General features: G+C 32.0%; 1 protein-coding gene across 1 annotated transcript in view; it reads right to left on the reverse strand.

The window, feature by feature from the left end:
• LOC129742383 (protein spire-like) overlaps positions 1 to 24,237 on the reverse strand; it is a 431,262-nt gene that overhangs the window by 162,377 nt on the left and 244,648 nt on the right. The window contains exons 6-8 of the mRNA XM_055734284.1: positions 14,653 to 14,783; positions 5,838 to 5,949; positions 5,120 to 5,243 (exon numbers count right to left, since the gene is read on the reverse strand). Coding sequence (XP_055590259.1) covers positions 5,120 to 5,243; positions 5,838 to 5,949; positions 14,653 to 14,783 — 367 coding nt within the window. The remainder of the gene's footprint in view (positions 1 to 5,119; positions 5,244 to 5,837; positions 5,950 to 14,652; positions 14,784 to 24,237) is intronic.

Raw genomic sequence — 24,237 nt, forward strand, 5'->3', positions numbered from 1 at the left:
ATGAATCATGATAAAATTTGTAGAATTGAAGAAATTTATGTTAAAATAATTTGAATTTTTGTATATTAGTACATAATCGTTTTAAATTGGAATTTCAACATCAAGAACAACCTCTTTAAATGAAAGCTGATTCTTAAAGTTTGAATAGTAATGGCAATGAAGATAGCTTCTAATTCTGAAATTATGACTGTACCATTATTGGCCACCATTAAGTTCTCGAATTATGCTTAAACATATGTATCAATGCCTTCCTCTTCCTTCCCGGCTTCCCTCTGAAAGAAAGAATCAAAAAACATTTCTTGTTCACCAAAAAATTAAACTTTTTGTGCCTGGTTTGGTACGCTGTGACACTAATTCAAGTAATTTTTGGTTCTAATAACTGCGTGTTAGATATAAGGCATAAGGCAGCGCACCTAGCGGTTTATTTCGGAAGCTAGTAGTTCCGCTCAAGATTATATTTTACTTTTAAACTACAAGATTATTTGATATTTTGATGGGAAACTTGTTTGAAAAACCCGAATAATGCTTTTTTATGAGACCTTCCACCTTTTAAGTCATCAAGAATCAGTTCATAACGGCCATGGGTTACATAAATTTACGTTCAAAGTCAGCATAGATACATGAAAATTGCAGCAAAAATGGCGTATGTATTTGACGCTTCTAATAACGTTATTTCATTCAATAAATTATAGCAAAAATGACAAAGCTTGTTTGAAAAGATCTTGAAAAAGTGTTTTTTTCAAAATTTCGATACGATTCATAAAAAATCATTGGCTAAATTGTTCCACTCAAGATCATTAACCTAATAATTTTTCTATCATTTTTAACAAGATACAACTAAACCTCATATAGCTTGTTTGACTGGGGAACTTTTCATAAACATCTTTTATAAGTCAGATTTCAGAGCAAGATTATGCATTTTATAAATATAGATTGGATTAGTTTTTGTTTTGTTTGTTTTCAATTCAAATATAAATTCTATTTTTAATCTTAGCTCATTTAGCCTCATCATAATATAAGTTAAAAGTATGGAGTCATTGTAAAGAATTCAGAATAAAAAGTTCAGCATAAAAAAACTTTATTGTTCAATGTATGGTCAATATGTAAGAAATAAATTCCAGCTCATATTGACTGTCTATTGGAAACCGCCTAGGGATGTAAGTGGCGATTGCAAGTTCAATTCAAACATTGATCACATTTTATTTGCAGGTCGGGGCGATCAGTAGGAAGAAACCCTTTGGGCCTATTTCTGTAGAAGAAACCTGTCCCTTCCTTTTAGTCGGTCGGTCAGTCGGCTGCAGATCTTTATGAAGCCAAACGAGGAAGCAGCCGACCAGACCCTTGGGGAAATACTACCGATAACCACATGTCGTAGATTTATGGATGGAATCTCACGTGAGCCGGAAAGAAGCCAACCATTCGCTTTGCTGGCTGTTTATGTTGGGCCTTCCAAAGCTCTCGAGGCGGTAGGTTTCTCTATATGCTGAATGAATGAATGAACGAACGAACGAATGTGGTCACTGACTGAGACTGGATGCACCGGATCATTCCCCCTTCCTCTTGCTGATAAATCCGAGCGGAATTAATCATATCGCATTCGTTGACAGTTGGTTATTAATTTAATAAATAGTAGGTTGCAACTTGATTTCTTTGCTGGCGGGTTTGGTTTCATTTGATCGCGCAGCCCAGTTGCTCTGGGAGGTCGTCGAAATGGAGCTGCAGCTAACTCTCTAATATACGCTCTTTGGAGTAATGATATCCTTAGTGTTTTTTTCAAAGACAATTGTAAACCAAAAAATCTTTTTTGAATTTTCTGCTGTGGCATTTACCATCAACAGTTTAACCTAAAAAATAAGTATTATCCGAATACCTTAGTTTTTTTTATAAAACTATTTAAATATTGTGGCTCCTTGAGGGTTAAACGAAATAAAGATACAGGTTGATACGTTTCCATTTTACCGAACAAAATGTTAGACGCGATAGTCAATAATTATGTTGACGAGAGTTTTTATCTCGATGAAACGGTTTTAAAACGAGCTTTAATATAATGAGACATGATTTCCAGCTAGCTCTCAAGCTGTTATAAAAACAAACTACATACAGGTAATCGCTTTGGTTGCGATCCTGGAAGCTTCTGAACCAATTATGTTAAGATTTAAATTCACGATTCAAACAGTTTTACCTACCAATCTTTTAAAATAGGAAACATCATTCAAGTATTGGTGTTTCGACTATTGTCTTAAAATTTCTTCCTACATATGATAACGATTTCTCGATGTCTCAAAAGCTTATGGTAACATTTAGTAGAAAAAAAGTTTAAATTTTAAGAACAAATTGAGAAATTTTCGGAAATATATTTCCTTGTAGACAACAAGATGGTCTTTCGACATGCCAAAAAGTGGATATTTTGGTGTCATTATTGCGATATTTTGTTTTGGTTTAGTGACATTTTTAAAATTGTAATTTTTGCAATTTATCATTTTTGTAATTAATGTAATTTTTGTAATTTTTGAAAAAAATTGTAATATCTTAACTTTTGTTATTTTTGTCATTTTTGTCATTTTTGTCATTTGTGTCATTTTTGTCATTATTGTCATTTTTGTTATTTTTGTCATTTTTTTAATTTTGTCATTTTTGTCATTTTTGTCATTTTTGTCATTTTTGTCATTTTTGTCATTTTTGTCATTTTTGTCATTTTTGTCATTTTTGTCATTTTTGTCATTTTTGTCATTTTTGTCATTTTTGTCATTTTTGTCATTTTTGTCATTTTTGTCATTTTTGTCATTTTTGTCATTTTTGTCATTTTTGTCATTTTTGTCATTTTTGTCATTTTTGTCATTTTTGTCATTTTTGTCATTTTTGTCATTTTTGTCATTTTTGTCATTTTTGTCATTTTTGTCATTTTTGTCATTTTTGTCATTTTTGTCATTTTTGTCATTTTTGTCATTTTTGTCATTTTTGTCATTTTTGTCATTTTTGTCATTTTTGTCATTTTTGTCATTTTTGTCATTTTTGTCTTTTTTGTCATTTTTGTCATTTTTGTCATTTTTGTCATTTTTGTCATTTTTGTCATTTTTGTCATTTTTGTCATTTTTGTCATTTTTGTCATTTTTGTCATTTTTGTCATTTTTGTCATTTTTGTCATTTTTGTCATTTTTGTCATTTTTGTCATTTTTGTCATTTTTGTCATTTTTGTCATTTTTGTCATTTTTGTCATTTTTGTCATTTTTGTCATTTTTGTCATTTTTGTCATTTTTGTCATTTTTGTCATTTTTGTCATTTTTGTCATTTTTGTCATTTTTGTCATTTTTGTCATTTTTGTCATTTTTGTCATTTTTGTCATTTTTGTCATTTTTGTCATTTTTGTCATTTTTGTCATTTTTGTCATTTTTGTCATTTTTGTCATTTTTGTCATTTTTGTCATTTTTGTCATTTTTGTCATTTTTGTCATTTTTGTCATTTTTGTCATTTTTGTCATTTTTGTCATTTTTGTCATTTTTGTCATTTTTGTCATTTTTGTCATTTTTGTCATTTTTGTCATTTTTGTCATTTTTGTCATTTTTGTCATTTTTGTCATTTTTGTCATTTTTGTCATTTTTGTCATTTTTGTCATTTTTGTCATTTTTGTCATTTTTGTCATTTTTGTCATTTTTGTCATTTTTGTCATTTTTGTCATTTTTGTCATTTTTGTCATTTTTGTCATTTTTGTCATTTTTGTCATTTTTGTCATTTTTGTCATTTTTGTCAATTTTTTAATTTTTTTCATTTTTGTCATTTTTGTCATTTTTGTCATTTTTGTCATTTTTGTCATTTTTGTCATTTTTGTCATTTTTGTCATTTTTGTCATTTTTGTCATTTTTGTCATTTTTGTCATTTTTGTCATTTTTGTCATTTTTGTCATTTTTGTCATTTTTGCCATTTTTTGTCATTTTTGTAATTTTTGTAATTTTTGTCATTTTTGTCATTTTTGTCATTTTTGTCATTTTTGTCATTTTTGTAATTTTTGTAATTTTTGTCATTTTTGTCATTTTTGTCATTTTTGTCATTTTTGTCATTTTTGTCATTTTTGTCATTTTTGTCATTTTTGTCATTTTTGTCATTTTTGTCATTTTTGTCATTTTTGTCATTTTTGTCATTTTTGTCATTTTTGTCATTTTTGTCATTTTTGTCATTTTTGTCATTTTTGTCATTTTTGTCATTTTTGTCATTTTCGTCATTTTTGCCATTTTTGTCATTTTTGTCATTTTTGTCATTTTTGTCATTTTTGTCATTTTTGTCATTTTTGTCATTTTTGTCATTTTTGTCATTTTTGTCATTTTTGTCATTTTTGTCATTTTCGTCATTTTTGCCATTTTTGTCATTTTTGTCATTTTTGTCATTTTTGTCATTTTTGTCATTTTTGTCATTTTTGTCATTTTTGTCATTTTTGTCATTTTTGTCATTTTTGTCAATCAAAAAAATGATTTGAGTTAGGAAAAAAATGGAAGTGACAGCTTAGATGCCTTACAAGTTTTTAAATGAAAGATAATTTAAATAAAGTAAGAATAGTTGGTTTACAATTGATCATTATGTCAAAAAGTTAACGATTCGCTTATGTTTTCCCGTCGAGGATAACAGACAAAAATTTGAGTTAAAGGTACTTCTTCCCACTTGTCATTCACATCACGTACAACAGGGAGGCTTCCTCCTTCTTGAGGAAGCCCAGACACGCGATGACTCAATAAATTATTATGCACTTTAGCGCCAAGTTACGACGGCAACGGAATAGCTAATGAATCCACCGATCATAAATTTCACACGCTTAAGCATAACTTTAGCAACCGACTGACTGGCTTTGGTTGGTGACATTTTTTTTCTGTCATTTTTCTCAAACTATTTCCGATCGACAACGGTCAGTGCTCCAGCAAAAATCACTCGATTTTAATGGCCTCTTATGTTGGCTTTCATAATTGAATCCATTGATTAATTGAGATGCAAACAGAAATTCGACTTACACATGGCATCTTAAAGTGCGACAGATAATAAAACAAGTCTATAATTGATAGAGAAAGAGTTCTGGGGAAGAGATTCACTTAGAGAATACTTTTAAAAAAATATCATAAGACTAAGTTGGACTTACGTCTTGATTTCAGCTTCGAATGCACCGGCTTGAGTACTCGTCCTTTTCGGATGGAATCGAGCAGTTGCTCCCGGGGACATGTTACCCGTCTCAAGGGTTGAGGTGCAAGCTTCCGTTCCGAAGCCTGTGAAAAAAATATAAAACAAATTATTAGTAGGAATATTCAAACCCTCACTAACTCAAAAAAGTGAATCTACCAAAACATTCATATAAAGCGAATGTTTTTCTGCATCCAACCATTAGTCATGCTGATACACTTAAAGATATCGTGGTCAATTAGCGGAGTTTGATCAATCACATTCAATCAATTAAAAAAACTGTCAAAACAGTACACATAAAATCATGTTCTGCTGATGGTGACATCGAACCAAAAAAAAATTCAACAAGTCATTATGATGATAACGGTGATAAGATAAAATAATTCAGTCAGTTAGTATTTCCAGCTGATACGGTCAACCCTTCAATCGCCTGATTTTTTTCCAAACCGGATGGTAAATATTTGTTGCATGAACTTAACCGTCACAAATCGATGGCAAGGTCGTTCATTGAGGGATAAATCGATTGGTCAGCTTTAGACCGCAGGGCAACGACAAGTGATTGATGGACACCAAATCGACAATTTGACCGAACCAATGGAGAGATAATCGAATCATAAACAAGAGGAAAGGAGAGGAAATCATCAGATAAATGTGTATTTGTATTCCTATGTTCTGCTTACCTTCCGCAGGGGCGGCCTTGATCGAATGAACTCCAAAATGACGGCGTGGGCATCTTTTTTCACCCGCGGCGGTATGTCACCGTTCACCATCACCTTGCGAAGATTGTACTTTCTGGAAGAAGTTAAAACGAGAGAGATACAGTTAGATAAAGTTGACTGAATGAATTGTGTAAACTACATTTGTTTTGATGAGCTGAAGTTTGAAAAAGATAGAAATAACCAACAAATAACTCTGAAATATGTAGTTTACGAGACAAAAAATACATTACTTAGGTTAAAAAAAACGAAAACTTAAACATAAGAAAAGAAAACAATTTAACAATCTTAGTTTTTTTTTATTTATTAAAACCAAATTTCAATAAAAACTGATCCATGTCTGTCAGAACTCATAAAGTGCATCGATTAATCTGAGCTTCGCTTCTTTTGAATGTCTTTTTTGAAAAAAAATAAATACATTTTTTGTTTGAAGCTTTCTGGAATTGTAGCATGCAATTTGTGATGGTTGCTACAAATTGTGGGCTACTTGTCAATACCCACATATCAATGGAACCTTTATGTGTCATCAGATGTATTTCGTGATAAGTAGATTTTTGGCATTTCAAAACAGATATTGGACTACCCAATTTTTTGGATTCGAATGTAGCTTCTCAACAGAATCATGGACCAGAATGGCCATTAGGAAACAACCGTACATCGAAATTAGAGTGTCCGTTTCGGGATTTCCCGGGTGGGAATTCCCGGGAATTTGAAAAATTTGAGAATTCCCGATTCCCGGGAATCATAGTTTCATTCCCGGGAATTCCCGACATGTATGAAATTATTTATCTGGAAAAGCCTGATAGTCTCCGGAACCATTCTCATTATTATTTTTGAAAATGTAGTCATACAAAACTCATTGAGAAAATGCCCATTCCTGTGGCAGGAAACATTTTGCAGCCATTTGGTGCAATTTGTTCTATTAAAATGGATAAGTTTAAAATATTATATGTATTTCCACACTGTTTTCATTGAACGAAAACCCACAACCCTTCGAAAAATTGTCCGATTGTGTTTTCTCGAAAGTAACATTTTTGCACTTGTTTCTCTCTGGCTTTGATAGCCAGATGAATTTCAAAACTCAAAAATGAAGAATACATCGTTTTTTTTTTTCATATGAAGAGCAAATATGTAAAGTGCTCAGAAAAACGATAAAAGGTTGGAATAATCAAACAAATAAAAATATTATTCTTTTTATTAACCCCTAATAGCATGAATGAATTCTTCATTTGAATTATTCAGATTATTTTATAGTTCGTTCGACTGTTTTTAATTTATCATTGTTGAATACAGTTTGATTAAATTTAAGTTTGATTGAAAATTAGTTTAAAAACATTATGATGAGTACATGTTGAACAAATTATGGGCTTGTATGCACGAAATGATCAATAAGTTATGTAAATATATGTGAATCAAATGGCATATAATTTACATGTTTTTGAATGTTTCCCGGGACCCCGGTAATTCCCGGGAAATAAGTCATTAGATTTCCCGATTCCCGGGAACAGGAAAATGGCCGGGAAATGGACACTCTAATCGAAATAATATCCTAAACAAATCGTTGAGTTTCTCGATTAAAAGCTGACTGATGCAGAATGATCAACAAGGTTGGTAATAGTAAATTTACAGTACAAGTTGGTATCCATTTCTCTCCAGTAGAACGATGTTTTTGCATTTTATCTTTGATATTTTTAAACATACACAATCATCGTTAAAGCGAGAATCCTGTGTATCTCTGATTTTAGGAACTGAATATCTAAGTGAAATTTTCATGGCAGAAGAAAACAGCAACATTTTTGACAAAGGTATTTTTTTGGCATCATTTAAAAAAATAAACCTTTTAGTCCTTGAAAAAGGTGTGAAATAAGTGATTTCTAAATTTTTGAAATTTTGTCTAAGTATTCCAAACTAAATTTAAATAGATTTTCAATTCATGCATACTTTACTTTGATTATGCAAAATATGTAAACGCTTTTGGAATTAACAGAAATATTTGCAGTCATTAAAAAGGCTTTATGATCAGAAATTCTTGTGAAAAGTTCAACGATTATCGGTAGTTTCGAAAAAAATGATGTAGGGGAAAGTCGGGTAAAACGGACACCCTAAGGTAGAATCGCAATAGAAAATCAGATATTGCTCTTTTCATCGCAGTTTTCGTGCAGATGGGCAGTTTAGGTTGTTTGCTAACGCATTAACCGTTGAAATTAGTAAATTTCTTTCATCAAAACTGTTTTTATAGCTATTCAAAACATGCTTGCAAATTACACTTTTCAAAAATGGTCGGGTAAAACGGACACTGCTCAGAAAAGGTACATTTTGCCGCAAAAATTTCTGAAAAATTAGTTATTTTTGTGAGTTAAGCATTTGAAAACGTTTTTCAACCAAAATGGAACCAATAGGTCCGAGTCCAGAAGCGAAACCGTGTGGTTTCGGAATTTCATATTTTATAGGCGCTTTCTTCACCGGAGATCAAGTTTTTACATTTTTATGGCCTGTTTGAGATGGTGAGTGCTTTTCGACCGACAATTGCTCTTGCCAAGGTCTTCTGAAGGCATATGGAGGAATAAACCGATGAAAAAATTAAAATACCTGGAGAAATTTATGTGTCCGTTTTACCCGACCTTGAGGTGTCCGTCTTACCCGCCTTTGCTACTTTTTTTTCAAAACGTTTGTTGTTTAAGCCCTTGGACTGAAATTCGCAGATTTTCCTCCAAATGGTTAAAAAGAAGCCTAATAATCACTCTACCTTTGAAAACGGTTGAAACTTTCGAAAATTTTGCGAGTTATGAACTATTTTATGAGGAGAGAAAATTACATCAGATAACGGATCCTCAAAGTTTTTGTTTGTTTTGTTTACTATTGTGGGACCTTGCTTGCTATAAATAAACAAAGGGTCTCGAAAGTGTTGATACACTTAGACGAACATATTCCCATCATTAGATTTGTGCGAAACATTGTAATTTTCGAAATATTGAAAGTGTCCGTTTTACCCGACTTTCCCCTACAATGATCGAATGATTAGAAAGTATGTATGAGTAAAAAAAAGGCACTATATTAACTTTGAACACATTTTCCTGATGAATTTACATTTTACCCTACATGAAAAATATCCCTTCAAACATGCAGAATGATCGAGGATCAAAATATCGAAACTAACTTCTTGTTTATTTCGCATTTCTTAAACTAAAAACCTCCAAAACAAGGAAACGCACTTTGAATTCCTTGGCTTTGTATAATTTGTTCTATCAGTTTTATAAATAACCCCCCAAAATTTCCAACAATTTTCCAACGAAATGAAAAAATAATATTTTTTTTATCAAACAACACATTTCAAAACTTAAAAAAAAATCGATCACAAGTTTTATTTTGTTAAAAAAAAACAGATTCTGTTTGCTTTTGTTAAATTCTGTAATTTTTTTTTGATAAATTTGTTGTTTCAACGTTTTGACTATGACTATGATAAGGTTTTCGATACAATAAATCATCATTTTATATCAAAACTTTCTTTAAAAACAAAATCTCTTGAAAAGTGCATGAACATGAACATCTTTGTCGTTCTTGTAGGCGATACAAATAAGAATAAAATTACTTCAAAAGTTTTCGAGCTTTCCAAAATAAGGAACTTACATCTCCTAGTAAAGCATGAAAAGTTTGTCAATTAAACGGATCATCTATATATCTTTTTATGTAAAAACATGTTTGTGTTTAAAATTTGTTAATAATCTCTTTAAAAAACTTTGCCATGTTTGATGTTTCACATCGATTTTTTCTCATAAAATTCCGTTGAAAAACCGCTTGAACTTTTTCTATATTATCAATCATCTTATTATGCCACATTTTTATGAAATTTTTAAAACTCTTTTTAGTTTTGTCGTTTTTTACATTGATTTTCTATAGGAACTCCCGTTTTTTTTAAATAAACTGGGTTATTCATGACAATAAATTATTTATGGTTTTAAATGTGTCATTTTACACATAGCTTATGAAGAGGTGAGAAGCACTCATTCTCAACTCGCTAAAAAAAATAAATCTATCAGTGTAATAAATAATCTTCAATAAAGGTATCAAAACTTGTTCATGTTCCAAATTTGAATTAATGTGAATCGCTATGTTAATTTACTGATTTTGAACAGAATTTCACTGTTATGAAAAATCATTCCTTTCATTAAACAGCGATCAGTGTCTTTATTACATTGAGTTTCTATTCGATGTTCTCGTGAATTAAAAAAGTCATTCATTGCAAAACATCAATTCGTCGTTTCATATGTGTTATGTTTATTATTTCAGTAGAGTTAGTTTTTTTTTATATAGATAATGTGTACACCTCATCCTGTTTTAGATCTCTAGGAGTGTTAATTCGTTTGTATACTAAATTTGAACAAAAAAAAAAATGTTACAAACTTGCTCGATTTGTGTCATATCTTGAAGTACAACTTATTTGAATTGAAAATTGCCGCAGCCCGTGGCGTAGAGGATAGCTTTCAAGTTTTCTAAGCCAGCGGGTATGAGATCGAATCCCGGTCACGGCATACATAGTACACTTTCTTTGGTGGTTTTAGCATTTGTAAGATGCTAGGCATCATATCCTCGAAAGATGTAAGCTTAGAGTTAAGAAAAAGAATCTTTTCGAGGAAACATCAAGTTTCATTGAGATCCTGTATGTGTTTGTGTTCGTTTATTTAATAAAAAAAAATGGAAATTACTTAAAATAGTTTGATATTAATTTTATATGAGACTCCTAATTCCACAAAAATATTTGAGATGTGGCGAATTTTATGAAAATTTTGTATGTGACACCCTCCCGCACTTCATTTATGAAAAAAGTGGGTAGTCTGTAAAATTACAAAAACTACTAAAGTGGGGAAAAAATGTTTAAGTTCGGTCGTTTATAATTATTTTTTCGTCAAATCATGCTCAGAGCCCATTTTTATGAAAATCACCTAAACATTGATCGAAATTCGACATATCTTTGCTTAATTATGTATGGAGCTCCTCTTTCTCTATAGTCGGCGGGTCTTGACATTTTTTTTACAAACCACCCATAGTCCAAAAACCCTCAGATGCATAATTTTACTTCATTCTGACCATTGGTTTATTCCTGATGGCGTTACAAAGAAAACGCCTTCTTTTTTATAACTTAGATTGTTCGAAAATTGTTCGAATTTATCATATTTCTATTTATTTTGTATATGAACCTCCTTAATATTTTTATAAATTTCATTACATCGAAAACTTCCATTTTGTGCCAAATTTGATCATAATCGTTTGAAAACCATTCCAGTTCTGTTTCATTTTACAATGAATTATTAAGGAACCCATTCCCAACAAAAGAATTTTTAATATAATTATCCTAATACAAAAATAACAAAACCTCTCCACTCACATAATGAATCGTGTTATTGTGTTAAAATATTTTTGTGTAGAAAATTGGATGGAAATTATAGTTCTACTATTTATGGCAAATTGACTCAAATCTCAATCATTGACTTCTCTTTGAGATACAAAAATCGATTTCCACATTTATAATCGGAAACTGATTCTGTTTTTGAATCTGAAAGTTATATCTAAATTATTAATCTGAGTTGTTGATCTAAATTTAGGATTTGAGTTGGAAACCTCGGAAACATTTGGTCTCATTTTTTACTATAAATTGAACGTGAGTCGTCATTCTGAGACTGATTTTTATTTATCGTAAAAATAAATTCTGAAATTTAATCAAGTTAAAAACGAACACAAATGTAAAGTATCTCAGTGAAACTTTACGTTTCTTTAAAGTGTCATAATTTATTTAACTACAAGCCGTACTTTTTTTGAAGGATATTCTGATTTGAACGCCGACTAACCTCTAGGCCTCGCACTGTGGGGCAGAACCTATAAAAGTTGGACAAATCCTCATTTTTCATTTTTTTAATTAAAAATTTTATATTTTTATTTTTGGAAAGCGTATCTCAAATCAATAATAAGTTTAAAAAAAAATCGATGATCTGATCAACTTACTAAGCAAGAGAAATTGAGGAGAATAATTTATGAAAAAGGGTGAAATATATAAAGATATCTTTACAGCTATGTAAAATACAATTCATTCAAGATAAACATTAACCAAATAAATTACATTCTTGGATTTTTTTTTCAATTTTAATAAAGCTTGAAGGCTTGAAGATTTTAAGTTTACAAGAAATCTTGTCTTAGTTATAGCGAGAATAGTATGACATAAAAATGCGTAGATTTTCACAAATTTCAAACATTTCAACTTATAGTTTTTCAGCTAAATTATACGTAGAGTTACATATGTAAATGAAGAACTGAGTTTCAAATTTTTGAAGAAATGAAAAGTTACTGCTAATACGTGCTAATGAAGAAGTTGTTCAACTTTTTGTGAGGCATGTTTTTGGTGTTTATCATGAAACATAAATATTTTCTCAGGATTTTTTTCATGGAATGGGAGTCTTCTGTTCATTGTGAGATCTGAGTGAGTTTTTACAAATTTTTTAACTTAATTTTTTTTTGCCGAAACTTTTTGAAATGCTCAGTGAGCGGAGTAGTTAGCCATCAATATCTATGGAAGATTCATTGAAAATTTCAAAAGCATTTAGGCAATAACTAATCTAAAGGGTAATACGGTCAAAATTTGGTCAAGAGAAAACGCGTGTAAATCGGCGAAATCGTTTATTTCAAAAATCAAATTAAATTTCATTTTCAAGTTTAATAGTATAAAATTGAGGAAAAATATTCAGTTAAGCTTCCGCTTTTTCAAATCCGAATTGCCGGGCTTTATGCTTAATCCCTGCCATCAGATTTTGTACAGCCATCTTGTCCACCTTCTTCGCCGCAGAAAGCCAGTTTGCCTTGAACTGCTGCTCGTCCTTAGCAGTTTTTTTAGTCTTCTTTAGGTTCCGCTTGACAATAACCCAGTGTTTCTCAATTGGGCGGAGTTCTGGCGTGTTGGGAGGGTTCTTGTCCTTGGGAACCACTTGTAGGTTGTTGGCGGCGTACCACTCCATGGCCTTTTTACCGTAATGGCAAGATGCCAAATCCGGCCAAAACAGTACGGAACAATCATGTTTCTTCAGGAAAGGCAGCAGACGTTTATTCAAACACTCTTTCGCGTAAATTTCTTGGTTGACAGTCCCGGAAGCTGTGAAAATGCTGCTTTTCAAGCCACAGGTACAGATGGCTTGCCAAACCAGACATTTCTTCGCGAACTTTGACAGTTTCATGTGCTTGAAAATATCTGCTACCTTTCCCCTTCCTTTTGCCGTATAAAACTCCTGTCCCGGAAGCTGCTTGTAGTCGGCTTTGGCGTAGGTTTCGTCGTCCATTACCACGCAGTCAAATTTCGTCAGCATCGTCGTGTACAGCCTCCGGGATCGCGCTTTGGCCGTCGTATTTTGTTTATCATCGCGATATGGAGTCACTATCTTCTTGTTAGTCGATAGTCCGGCTCGTTTTTTGGCTCGATCCACGGTTGTAGACGATACACCCAGCTTATTTGCGGCATCTCGGAGAGAGACGTTAGGGTTTCGCTTGAAGCTACCGGCAACTCTCTTTGTCGTCTCAGCGGCTTCCGGTTTTCGATTTTCCCCCGATCCAGACTTCCTGGCTGTCGACAAACGTTCCCCAAACACTTTAATTACTAATGTAACGGTTGATTTCGTAACTTTTAGCGATTTTGCCAGCTTTGCGTGCGAGTAGCTTGGATTTTCGCGATGCGCGAGCAAAATTTTTAAACGATGCTCTTCTTCCTTGGACGGCATTTTGACAACTGAAGAGTGAATTCCACAATCAAAATAGAAGCAACATTCTACACACACACACACACACCTTCAAAATGAGAGGTGTTCAGGTTTTTTAAATGCAAAATTGAAAGAAATACGTCAAGTTGATATTGATCAAATTTTGACCGTATCACCCTTAACCGGTATCTGAACTTTTATTTTATCGTGGTTGAAATAAAGGAAATCTTTCGATTGCTTCGATTCAGTAGAATTCTTCAACCAAGTAGGCTCACAACACATATTAGAGTTGTTGAATTATGATTTGATACTGGCAATGCCCCTCAAAATCAAATGAAATGTTTTTTTTATTATTTGAAAAAAAAAATGCAAACGGAATGTGAATGGAAAATTTCTAGGATATCCACGAATTCCTTAGGTTAAAATCTCAAATCATAATTAGATTTTATGTATTCCTTGCCAAATGATGGCGGAATTTCGAACTAGAAATTTGGATTTCTGATTGGATTTAAAGGTTGTGTTTTACGCCCCGAATTAGAATTTTTAATCTCGAGTTACCGTAAAAATAAAGAACAGTGAACAGGATGGAATATAAACAAATATCGTCGCACAGATCATTGCACCATGTTTGTTTCTAAAACTCGTAGGATTTTGTTTTTCAATGAATGTAAAATGAGAAGTGTATTCTCCTTTTTCGAATGTCTACAGTTTTTTTTTCCAAAAATCCTCAAAAATAAAATCTTTCCAAAGTACAAGCAAACTGTTCAATGACACAGAAAAATGAAAAATGAAATGAGAAATCTTAAGAAAAACATTATTCGATGCACATTGTCAAATTAATCATTTAAAAATATTTTCGTATTTTTTTTCGAAAACACAAATCAAATAACAAACAACAGTTGAGTTAGGTTTAAAAAAAGTTAAGATAACAGGTTCACAATATAGTGTATCTATAATCATTTTTTAGGCAACCCGCTTCCTTCAACCTGTTAAAAAATTCTCACTCTTCAGCGAGATTCCAATTAACGAGAGTAACGCCTTCTTACCTGCACCGGATATCCTCCATCAGAATTTCGTACGGCGTCAGCTCGTACTCGATCGGGGTTCGGGAATAGTTGATCTTTTTCAACCGCACGCCCTCTCGCAGCTCCTCGACCACTTGCATCCAAAATCGAGCCTGTATGGAATGGAAATGGAATAAAAAAGATGCACAAAGGAATGCGTTAGTTAAATAAACATATAAGCGGGTGATCATCTGTTTGGCTTAAAAAAGAGGGCGCTGTCGTCGTTGGTAAAAAGAGAAAAGATGCAACTGATATTACAAAAGCTTTTCAGGGAAACAGTAAAGTAGAGGAAATTGCTACAGAGAAAAAAAAATCTAACAAACGCAACAGAAAACATTTGGTGTACGCATCGGAAATGGTAAAGTTGAGGGAAATTTTAATTAAATCATGCAACGACTGCCGGTGATCGTAAATTCTTGTTGGTACGTGAATTGCAGCGCAAAAAATAAATAAATAAAAGCCTGGAACCTTAGCCGAACGAAATAGCCAATTAAAACCTACTTGTTCATATTATGCGGTGCATCTCCAGAGGAGAAATCTTCTTAAGACATCTCTAAAAGCGAGATGTAGTCTAAATAAAGCATTGAAAGGGTGCATTTAGTGTGCGGTTGAAGACGAACTAGGTCAGTTCTTGTACACTAAAACAAGTTGAGTCGAAAAAAAACGGAGTTAACTTTGCTACTGCAACATTAGATCCGTACGGAATCTCGTTAAGCGCCGAACATCATAAATAAGTCGCCCTCTCCTTCTTATGATGATCAACATGTTGCAGGAAAATTAATGCCCTTGTCGGCTGCTGGCGGTTTAAGCCCTTTCTTCGCTGCACTAAGTCCTAGAGATTGCTTTTCTTTTGGTCCGAACTCTCAGCAGTTCCTGTAAGAGGCTGTATGCTGAACTTAGCCATTTGATGACACGAGCAGAGAAAAGTTCAAGATTTACGATACATTTGTACATCTGGGTCGATGTACCAAAGATTTTTTACACCCTCTGTTTATCTTTCGTTGTAGGTCGTTGGTTGGTCTTAAAAAAAGTTAATTTTATAACTTTAGAGGTAACATAAAAACAAAACGATCATTTCTGGTGCGTAAGTACGTTATCCCCATTTTGAAGGGCAAACTTTTTGATGACCAAGTGTGTCGCCATCATGTCTGGGGGCTGTAAAAAAGTGTCCACTTTCTGTTTCATCAATCAGAGAAAATAGACTGTTAAGTTGAAAAGAAAGTTTAGGTGAAAACTGACGCTGTAATTGCATCCGTTATAATAACTGCAAAAAAGCAATATAGGTACTAAAATTCAACATTGATCTATCGATAGATGTTCGAATGAAAAAGAATGACTCATACAAAAATGATCGCATTATACAACCGATCAGAACTTTTGCATCGCCGAAAGGGTCACCAAACCTTAACATCGAGGCACAATCGTCCCCAAAGAGGCCCCCACCACACGTCAGAACTTCATACCAAGCTATGCTCTCGATGCTTCACTAATCGGGCCATTCAACTGCCACACAAAATGCAACAATTGAATAATTGTCGGTCCGTGTAATGCAGAATAAATTGATCTCACATACAAACACACCCTCTAGAGTTGAAACTGGCACCCAAATGGCAGACAGGCTCAACCCGATAGAGCGTCCCGATTCGTCGCTAGGCAGAACCTAGTGGCAAATATAATTGAAATCAATATTCACCACACTTATTTTCTTCATACAATGAGAAGGCGACACCATCAGCATCCTCTAGCGGACAAAATGGAAGCACTAATTCGAGAAATTCGTCTAACTTGTGAATAGCGTGTATTCCGACTCGACTTGATCAGGGATGCCAGTTATAATAAATGAAATTGTTTCTTTCTATTCTTGCACCATAAAAATTTTAGTGAAACAACAAACAAACAAAAAGGGGTTTAAGAAAATGTCCCCATTCCATACTTGTAAATATTTCTGAACAAAATATGGAGCGGAGTTATAACTTTCAATTACCTTCCTTATTTGATTGTTTCAAAAGATACATAGATTTGGATGCGCATAAAGTGTTTTTTTAGAAAAAGATTTCAAATTCTATCGGTCAGAATAGAAAAAACTGCTTAACTGTTGATAAAAATTTTGTTAACTAAAAGTTAAGGAAAAAAATATTTACGTAGAAATATCGTTATTTTTTCTCTACTAGATGACGGGTGACGCTTTTCAATTTGGCAAAAAATGGTTTTTTTAACGATTCGTATTAAAAGATGGTATTGTTATTGCCTCACTCTAGATGTTTCTTGTTAATATTTGAACATTTTCAAACAAATTGGTTTATCATTACCAAACTATAAAGTTTGTTAGATCATTTATCAAATTCAGATCTTAGGTTAACGGATATCATACCGAGCTTTTATCCAGCAATAACATGAAAATAATCTACTTTAAATGTTTATAGTTAATGAATTGACTGAAAAATCAAAGCTAACAAATCGTTTCCGAAATGCCAGTGCTAAAAAAAACAAAAGGCTAACAACTAATATTCATGTTTTCTGATAATGGACTTGGAATTATGCCTAAGAGACTTGTGACATATCTTCTGAAAACAATGAAAGAAATGAAGGCTGGTGGCGCGAATTTTGAATTCATTTCTTAAATGAGCGGAATTAAATGTTTTAAGTGTTTCTGAACTAAACAAAAAATTGATGAAAATTTGTTCGCACGGCATCCCTGATCAGCATTTTGACAGCTTCAGATTAACTTTTTGAAAGGGCACAAATTGGTTTTTTTTATTAATTTAGACAAATGTGTGAAACAGAATTGTTTTTTCTTCAAAATTTAAACCATTTGTACTGAAATAAATAAAAAAAAATCTTTCGATTCTCAATGAATAATCGGAATGCGATATATTTCTTAATGATTTCCCATCATTTATTTGTACTCGTGAACGCAAAACAAAAATCTAAACAAATACAAAATCAAAGCTGAAAAAGTTTCACACAATCGATTATCAAGGAGAAAACAAAATTTAAGCACATTTTTTTAATCAACACGAAAATTGTGTGCTCATTAAGCATCATGTCATTTGTTGTTACTAAGAAGGAAAAATTCTGTTCCAGCCATGGAATGTGACGAAATTGATTAAAAATTTAGCTCAGGTTCCGAATGGCATGTATATGGGTTTTGAAATGAAACATTTTTATTTTTCATCACTATTACAAAACAAATCATAATCCAAAACACAAAAAAAAACTATTTAAATGTAACTAGGAAAAATTAATAATAATCATTTTTGAATTTCCATTTTTTTTATTTTTTTTATCTATATTTAATTTTCGTCTTTCAGCTAAGCTTTAAACACTTTTATTAAGCTTCCGCTTAATTTGATTTGCCGTTTTGTATGACATATATATTCTAGGAAACGGATCGTTGAAACTTAATAGCGCAAATGTTTGATTAAGAATATGTAGTTTGTTTGTTTTCTCGTAAAGTGCTGATGGAAATTTGCAATGCAAAAGTCTAAAATCTGTGCTGGCAGATTTCATCGCGAATGTCGTAATTAAATTTATTTCTAGTAATTTATGAAGTCATTATAAATAAGTTGTTCATTACGAATGCTTGACTTTGAAGTCTAATAACATTCCCTTTTCATTCTTTATTTTGTAAAACTGTGCGCTAAACCGATAGTGATATTACAATCACGATGTTTAAGAGTATCAGCAGCGGTCAGGTGTCAAAGCTATAATAACACTCAATTTTGCTCCTTGGTATTGAAAAGGCAAGCCATGAGCCATATTTGAATACCGACCAGCTCATGACCAGCTCCAGGTGCTAAAGTGTCTAGAAAAAAATTAAAAAAGAAAATAGCAACAAAAAACAACAACACCTATCGGAGCGTCACCAGTGGCAAAAATGGAAACCAGTTTTGCGCACTTACTAGTGCGCAAATGAGCTGCTTAAGCTAAAAAAGAACCTAGAATGTGTCCCGGGTTAACACCTAGGATAGCACTTACCGCTGCCGATGTTTTAAGGGTTTGGATAACGTTTTAAAAATTGTAACAATATGCGCTTTTTATAATTTTTATTTATTCAAAAAGTACTCATTTCACTTCCGCCTTTTCTATATCTTACGCCACACTTTTTGCGATAGTCAATTGAAAAATCACGACAGCTGGCACCTCTGATCAAAGCTCCGCAAAAATTCACAGTGTAATACTTCCATTTCTGTCGCCAGATAGCGCTATTCGTGTCTCCCGATTTCTCGTTAAGTGGTGTATATCGGTTCTAGTATATCTGCTAGTGGCTGGAAAAAACATTGAATTCAAGCCGCGAGACATCAACAAATAGCAATCAACAAACCACACTTTTTCCAATTTCAAGTCATTGATGACAGCTTGACTATCTTGCAGTTAAAACCAAATTATGTTTCAATATTGATTTTTCGGGTATGTTTAGGCCCATATTCGTCATTTTGAGATAATTTTCCAACTTTGCATTGTTGGAGTTCACACTGAAGAAACTTTTCTGAATTTGCAAAAACTCACCAGCTCAAAAATTTACCATCGCTGAAAATTCTGCTCATCTCCACTTTCGATTCAATTCAAAATCATATCAATAATACTACTTTCTGAGACATCAAGCTCCATTGGAAAATAAAGCTTAGTTCTTTTAAAATTTGGACAGTTACGAATGTGTCTATCTCAAAAACCATTCGTTTGATCGAAATACTTTCTATGGAAGAAATGAAGGTTTTTCATAAAATTACCTAATGAAAAAAATTGGAAAAAATTATTTATCGTTTTTTGTAAGAAAAATCTCAACTTTATTCTTGGTATCTCCCATAGCACTATGGGGTGGCAAAAAGTCTAAAACTTTACTTTATCGGATCGATTTTTTTTACGAGTTAATAACTTGATATTTGACTAAGATATTCCCAGTTTTTCAACTCATAATCTGGGATACTGAACGCACCACAGGAGTCAGACTTTGAAAAATTGGAAAATTTATATGATGGAGAAAAAAATTTAAATCACATATATTTCTATGGAAAACATTCTTTTACTAAAATTAAAAGTACACCATATGGAAGCTATAATTGATCTATGATGAAAATGAGTAAATAATTATTTTATTCAAAAGTTAAAAATCTTAAAGGCTTTCCAAAAAAAATTCCCGCATTCCCCATACTCTTTTCACTTTAAAAATCTAGTTCAAAGCCCGAGAAATACAATGAAAGAGATTCCAGGCACCTTAAAGCACCGTTTTGAGATAGTCAAATAAACCTTAAAATATCATGCAAATGGGTAATTTTTACTCTTTAATGAGTATAAATTCAACAAAGTTTATGTTGGTTTGTCAAAAAAATGTTTCTCATGATTGATCAATCATTTCACACATTTTACTTCAGAATTTCACAAAATGTCTTAATGATATTTCTCCTACACGTGGTTTTCAAAAAAAAAAGTTGGGTCAAAAATAACAGCCAAGCATCCTACTTTAAAAGATGTTTATAATAAAAATTGTGTTTAATTTTTTTTAAAATAGTTAAAATAGTAATTTGCATACAAAATTTTCATAATTTACAAAAAAAATCCAATACACCTAATCATACTTTTTGCCGCCTTAATGTATGGAACTGCCCTATAGTGCATAGGCCAGCGCAGACTTCTTTCAGTCATGATTTTGTTCAGTTTTTTCATTGTTTACTTCGTTTAATCTGTATTATAGGTGGCTGCATTTTCTTCCTTCAATTTCTTCTACTTTTTGGTCCAATACTGCTCTTTTAAAAGAAACTAAGGGTAATTTAGTGGATAAAGCTGTTTCAAAATTAACAAAACTTGATTATTATTAAGCAACTTAAAAGCGTTTTCAATGGAATTTCTGCTGCTAAAGCCAGAAAATAACGAAGTGAAACCTTCATGAGATGAATATTATAGTATAATCGGTTAGTGTAGATCGTAGGTTGCGAAGGCTACATACAAGATTACTCATTTTAGGCTTTTAAAAACAGCTAAAATCAATGTTTTCTTTTTTTTGTAAATTTTTTTCCGGCATATCGGTGAAATTTATATTCTTGGAGAAAATGAGGAGAAAATTTACAGATGTTGAATAGAGCAAAAGAGCATTTTTGCGAGGAAAACTTATTAACGTACACCATACTTTAACCCGCAACATTTCATTATTTAGGAGAAGTAGGACCGGGATAGAGGTGGCACTTCCTTAACCTATTCAATGAAATCTGGTTGGTCCGAAGTTTACATGTGGTGAACACGTATACTCCGGACGGTCTCTTTCTCTCTTTAAAACATCTGTAAATTTTCTCCTCCTTTTCTATCCATCTTTATCAATTTTCAATTCTAATATTCTTTCTCACAAAAATATAAACTTCACCGATTTGCCAAAACAAAAATTAACAAAAATCAATTAACGGTGGTTAATTTATCTTAAAAATCAGTGTTTTCTTTTTGAAAATTGTTTTTTTTTGTAGTTTTTTTTTTTCATAGAAGCAAAATCTTGGCAAATCATTATATTTTATACAAAGCATCTAGCAAATACATACTTTAATATGCTAGGGACTTTACCGCGAGCAGACATGTTATGGGATCCAATCTCTGGAATTTGTTTGAAATAGGGTTTTTCATAAGTTTTGTCGTCCTTCAGAAATCACCTGTCTCATTGCCTCGGTACCAGCTTTACAGCTTACGAGCTCTGGACCTAACAAAAATTTGTTGTTTGAGGCTTGAATGACTCATAATTAGGCAACACTTCAGCTTGTTAGAGAAAAAATTGTTGAACATTTTCCCGATCTACACTAAGTTTTTCGTTTATTAAAAATTAAAAATTCCGATCTGAGACTTGTATTCCTTGATGGCCCTTAACCGTAGTTTCCGATCATGTGCTTCACTACAATGCTTGATTTAAACTTTTTGGACTTTTTTTGACAGTGTTTGCATACTTTTCCATCACTCATACACAGTAATTCTTTGAATAATCAACGATTTTGTGAGCTATCAATTTGAAAATGATGGTTTTTCAAGGAAACCGTGCAAGATATTTTTTTACTTTTTCTCTTGCATCTAAATATCTAAAAAAAAAGCGTGAATTTAAAATTTTGAAAAAAATAGGTCGGTTAGTAGTTTTTACACGCAACAAAATGCTGTCAAAATTTTAAATATCCGATCATCAATAAATGGGCTATTAGCAAAAGAAAGTGTCCCATTTCTAAAAGAACTAAGCTTTACAACATTATTCTGATAATCTATCTAATAAATTCATTTTTAAGTGACCTTGATGAAATTCTTTATTATTTGATTTAGCGATATCAGAATTTCAACCGCTTCACACGGATTAAATAGGTCTTTTAACTGGCCAAAATCATTAATGTATGCTTAACTTATCCTGGATAGTAAAAAAAGGGTCTTAATTCCATTTAAGAAAGTTCTGCCATCTACGACTTCAAACTGAAAATAAAATGTTTGATTGATAAAAAAAATAGTATTTTTCAATGAGAAGCCTGTTTTTGTTATTGAAATCCAGGCAAGAATCTACAATAGCGTTCGAACAAAAAAAAAAACCAAAAAAAAATCACTCAAAACAGCGCACACACTTCCAACTTCGACAAGCTACCCGCGATAATTAGCATCGCATATTTTTGCACCATTCAAAAGCTGGGATTTTTCCCTTTCATTTGAGCACAAAATTGAAATCTAGAACGTTTTATATATTTATTTATTTTTTGTTTTAGATTTTTTAATTTTTTCAATGGTTTATTCAAAGGCTAAACCATACTAATCATTGTTGAAACACATGCCTTTTCTTTAGAGTTATTGTAACTCTTTATGTCAGGGAAAAATGTTGTAATGTTGCAAAAAAAAGATTATTATTTCATTTGAAAAATCTAAATAAACTTCTGATCGCTGATTGTACCAAATCCAGAAATTGTATCTTAACGTCTTAGTTATTGGTTGTATAGTGTTTGAATGTTCGGCATGGTTTATTTACATAAAAATTTTGATCAGGATAATCTGAAATAAAGATCATTCATTGGGTTTAAATGTGAAAACAGTTGCTTCTGCTTTGCTTGAAAATTTTGTAACTCATTCCATACTTAGAGCAATTTAACATAATGAATACGTGCAAATTCGAGCAAAACTAATGAAGAAAAACTTAGGATTTTGAGCCACTGCAATAAATTCTATTCATGACATGATCAAATCTGAGGATTGTTGTATTTTTTTTCATGAAAATAAGAAAAAGACTTTTCAGGAGAGAGCTAAAATGCAGAAATCCTCAGACAAATGTCGTTTTTTTATTAATTTCATCTACGAAATTCGAAAAAAATATTTTTGATATTTTGTACAAATGAAAAACTATTCGAAAAAAAATTTTGCTAAAGATCTGAAGAATTTAAGTCCATTTCACCAAAAAACAAAAAGAATTGAGCAATTATTTTCAAATGATTGCATTAAATCAAATCAACTACTAAAAAATTGTTGAAAACTAAGTTGGTGTTGAAATTTTGTAATCATCTTTTTTTTCTTTTGATCCAAGAAAATCGATGAAAAATTTTAGATTCAGTACGTGTACTTTTGACAAAAATGAACAATCTAAATTGTTTTTGGTTTTATATAGACACTTAGCACAACATTCTGAGCAAAGATATTTTGTTTTGAGATCCAGGAGGATTAATTGAAATTTTGAGCTTAAACGTAAGAAGATAATCCAATTTGTGTTCTAGCCCCCAACATTCGTTTATGAAAGTCTTCACACGAATTTAGCTCAAAATATATATTACCTTCATAATTTTCAAGAAAATCAGGAAACAAAAATTATTCCATGAAAGCTCTATATTTCTGATTATTCTGATAAAATGTTAACAAAAGATTAATTTTCGAATGAAATTTAACCATTCTGAATATTTAAACACTCTACAATGAATAACTAAGTCGTTAGGATACTATTTTTGGGCTTGATACAATAAGCGATGAGAAGTTTTATTAAATTCATCCAATGAAATAATAATCACTCTGTATGCGGCATTTCAACCCAGAGAGATTTTCAAGAGAAAATCTCACTTTGTATTAATTTAATGTTTTCTACAAAAATGTAGACAGGGAATTTTCCTATCAGTTCACGTTATTGACGTACAGAGTTAGAATAACGTGAAAGGTAAGAAATGCGTAACAATTATTAATATAATTTAACCCTTTGAATAAACCACTGAAAAGGGTAAAAAAATCTTCCAAAAAATAAAATGTTCTAAACTCCTCGATTGAATATTTCAAATTTGGCTCAAAGTTCCACCTTTAGAATAATGCAAAAGTTTGCGATGCTTATTTTCCAAAAATTGTGTATTTTTCCAAAGACCCCGGGTGTCATTTCCAAAAATTGTGTATTTTTCCAAAGACCCCGGGTGTCATTTTCTCGGTTGAAATCTTTTTGAGAAATTTTCACACAATCTTGTTCAACTATTCAACTCACGTTGCATAAAATTTGAATTCAGTACAATGACTAGAAAAAAGATAATGTTAATCCCGTAAAAACAGAGATTTGAGATTACTTCACAAGATTATTTTTTTTTACAATTTTCAATTAAAAAACTT

Source organism: Uranotaenia lowii, chromosome 2 (assembly GCF_029784155.1).
Source record: "Uranotaenia lowii strain MFRU-FL chromosome 2, ASM2978415v1, whole genome shotgun sequence".
NCBI lineage: Eukaryota > Metazoa > Arthropoda > Insecta > Diptera > Culicidae > Uranotaenia > Uranotaenia lowii.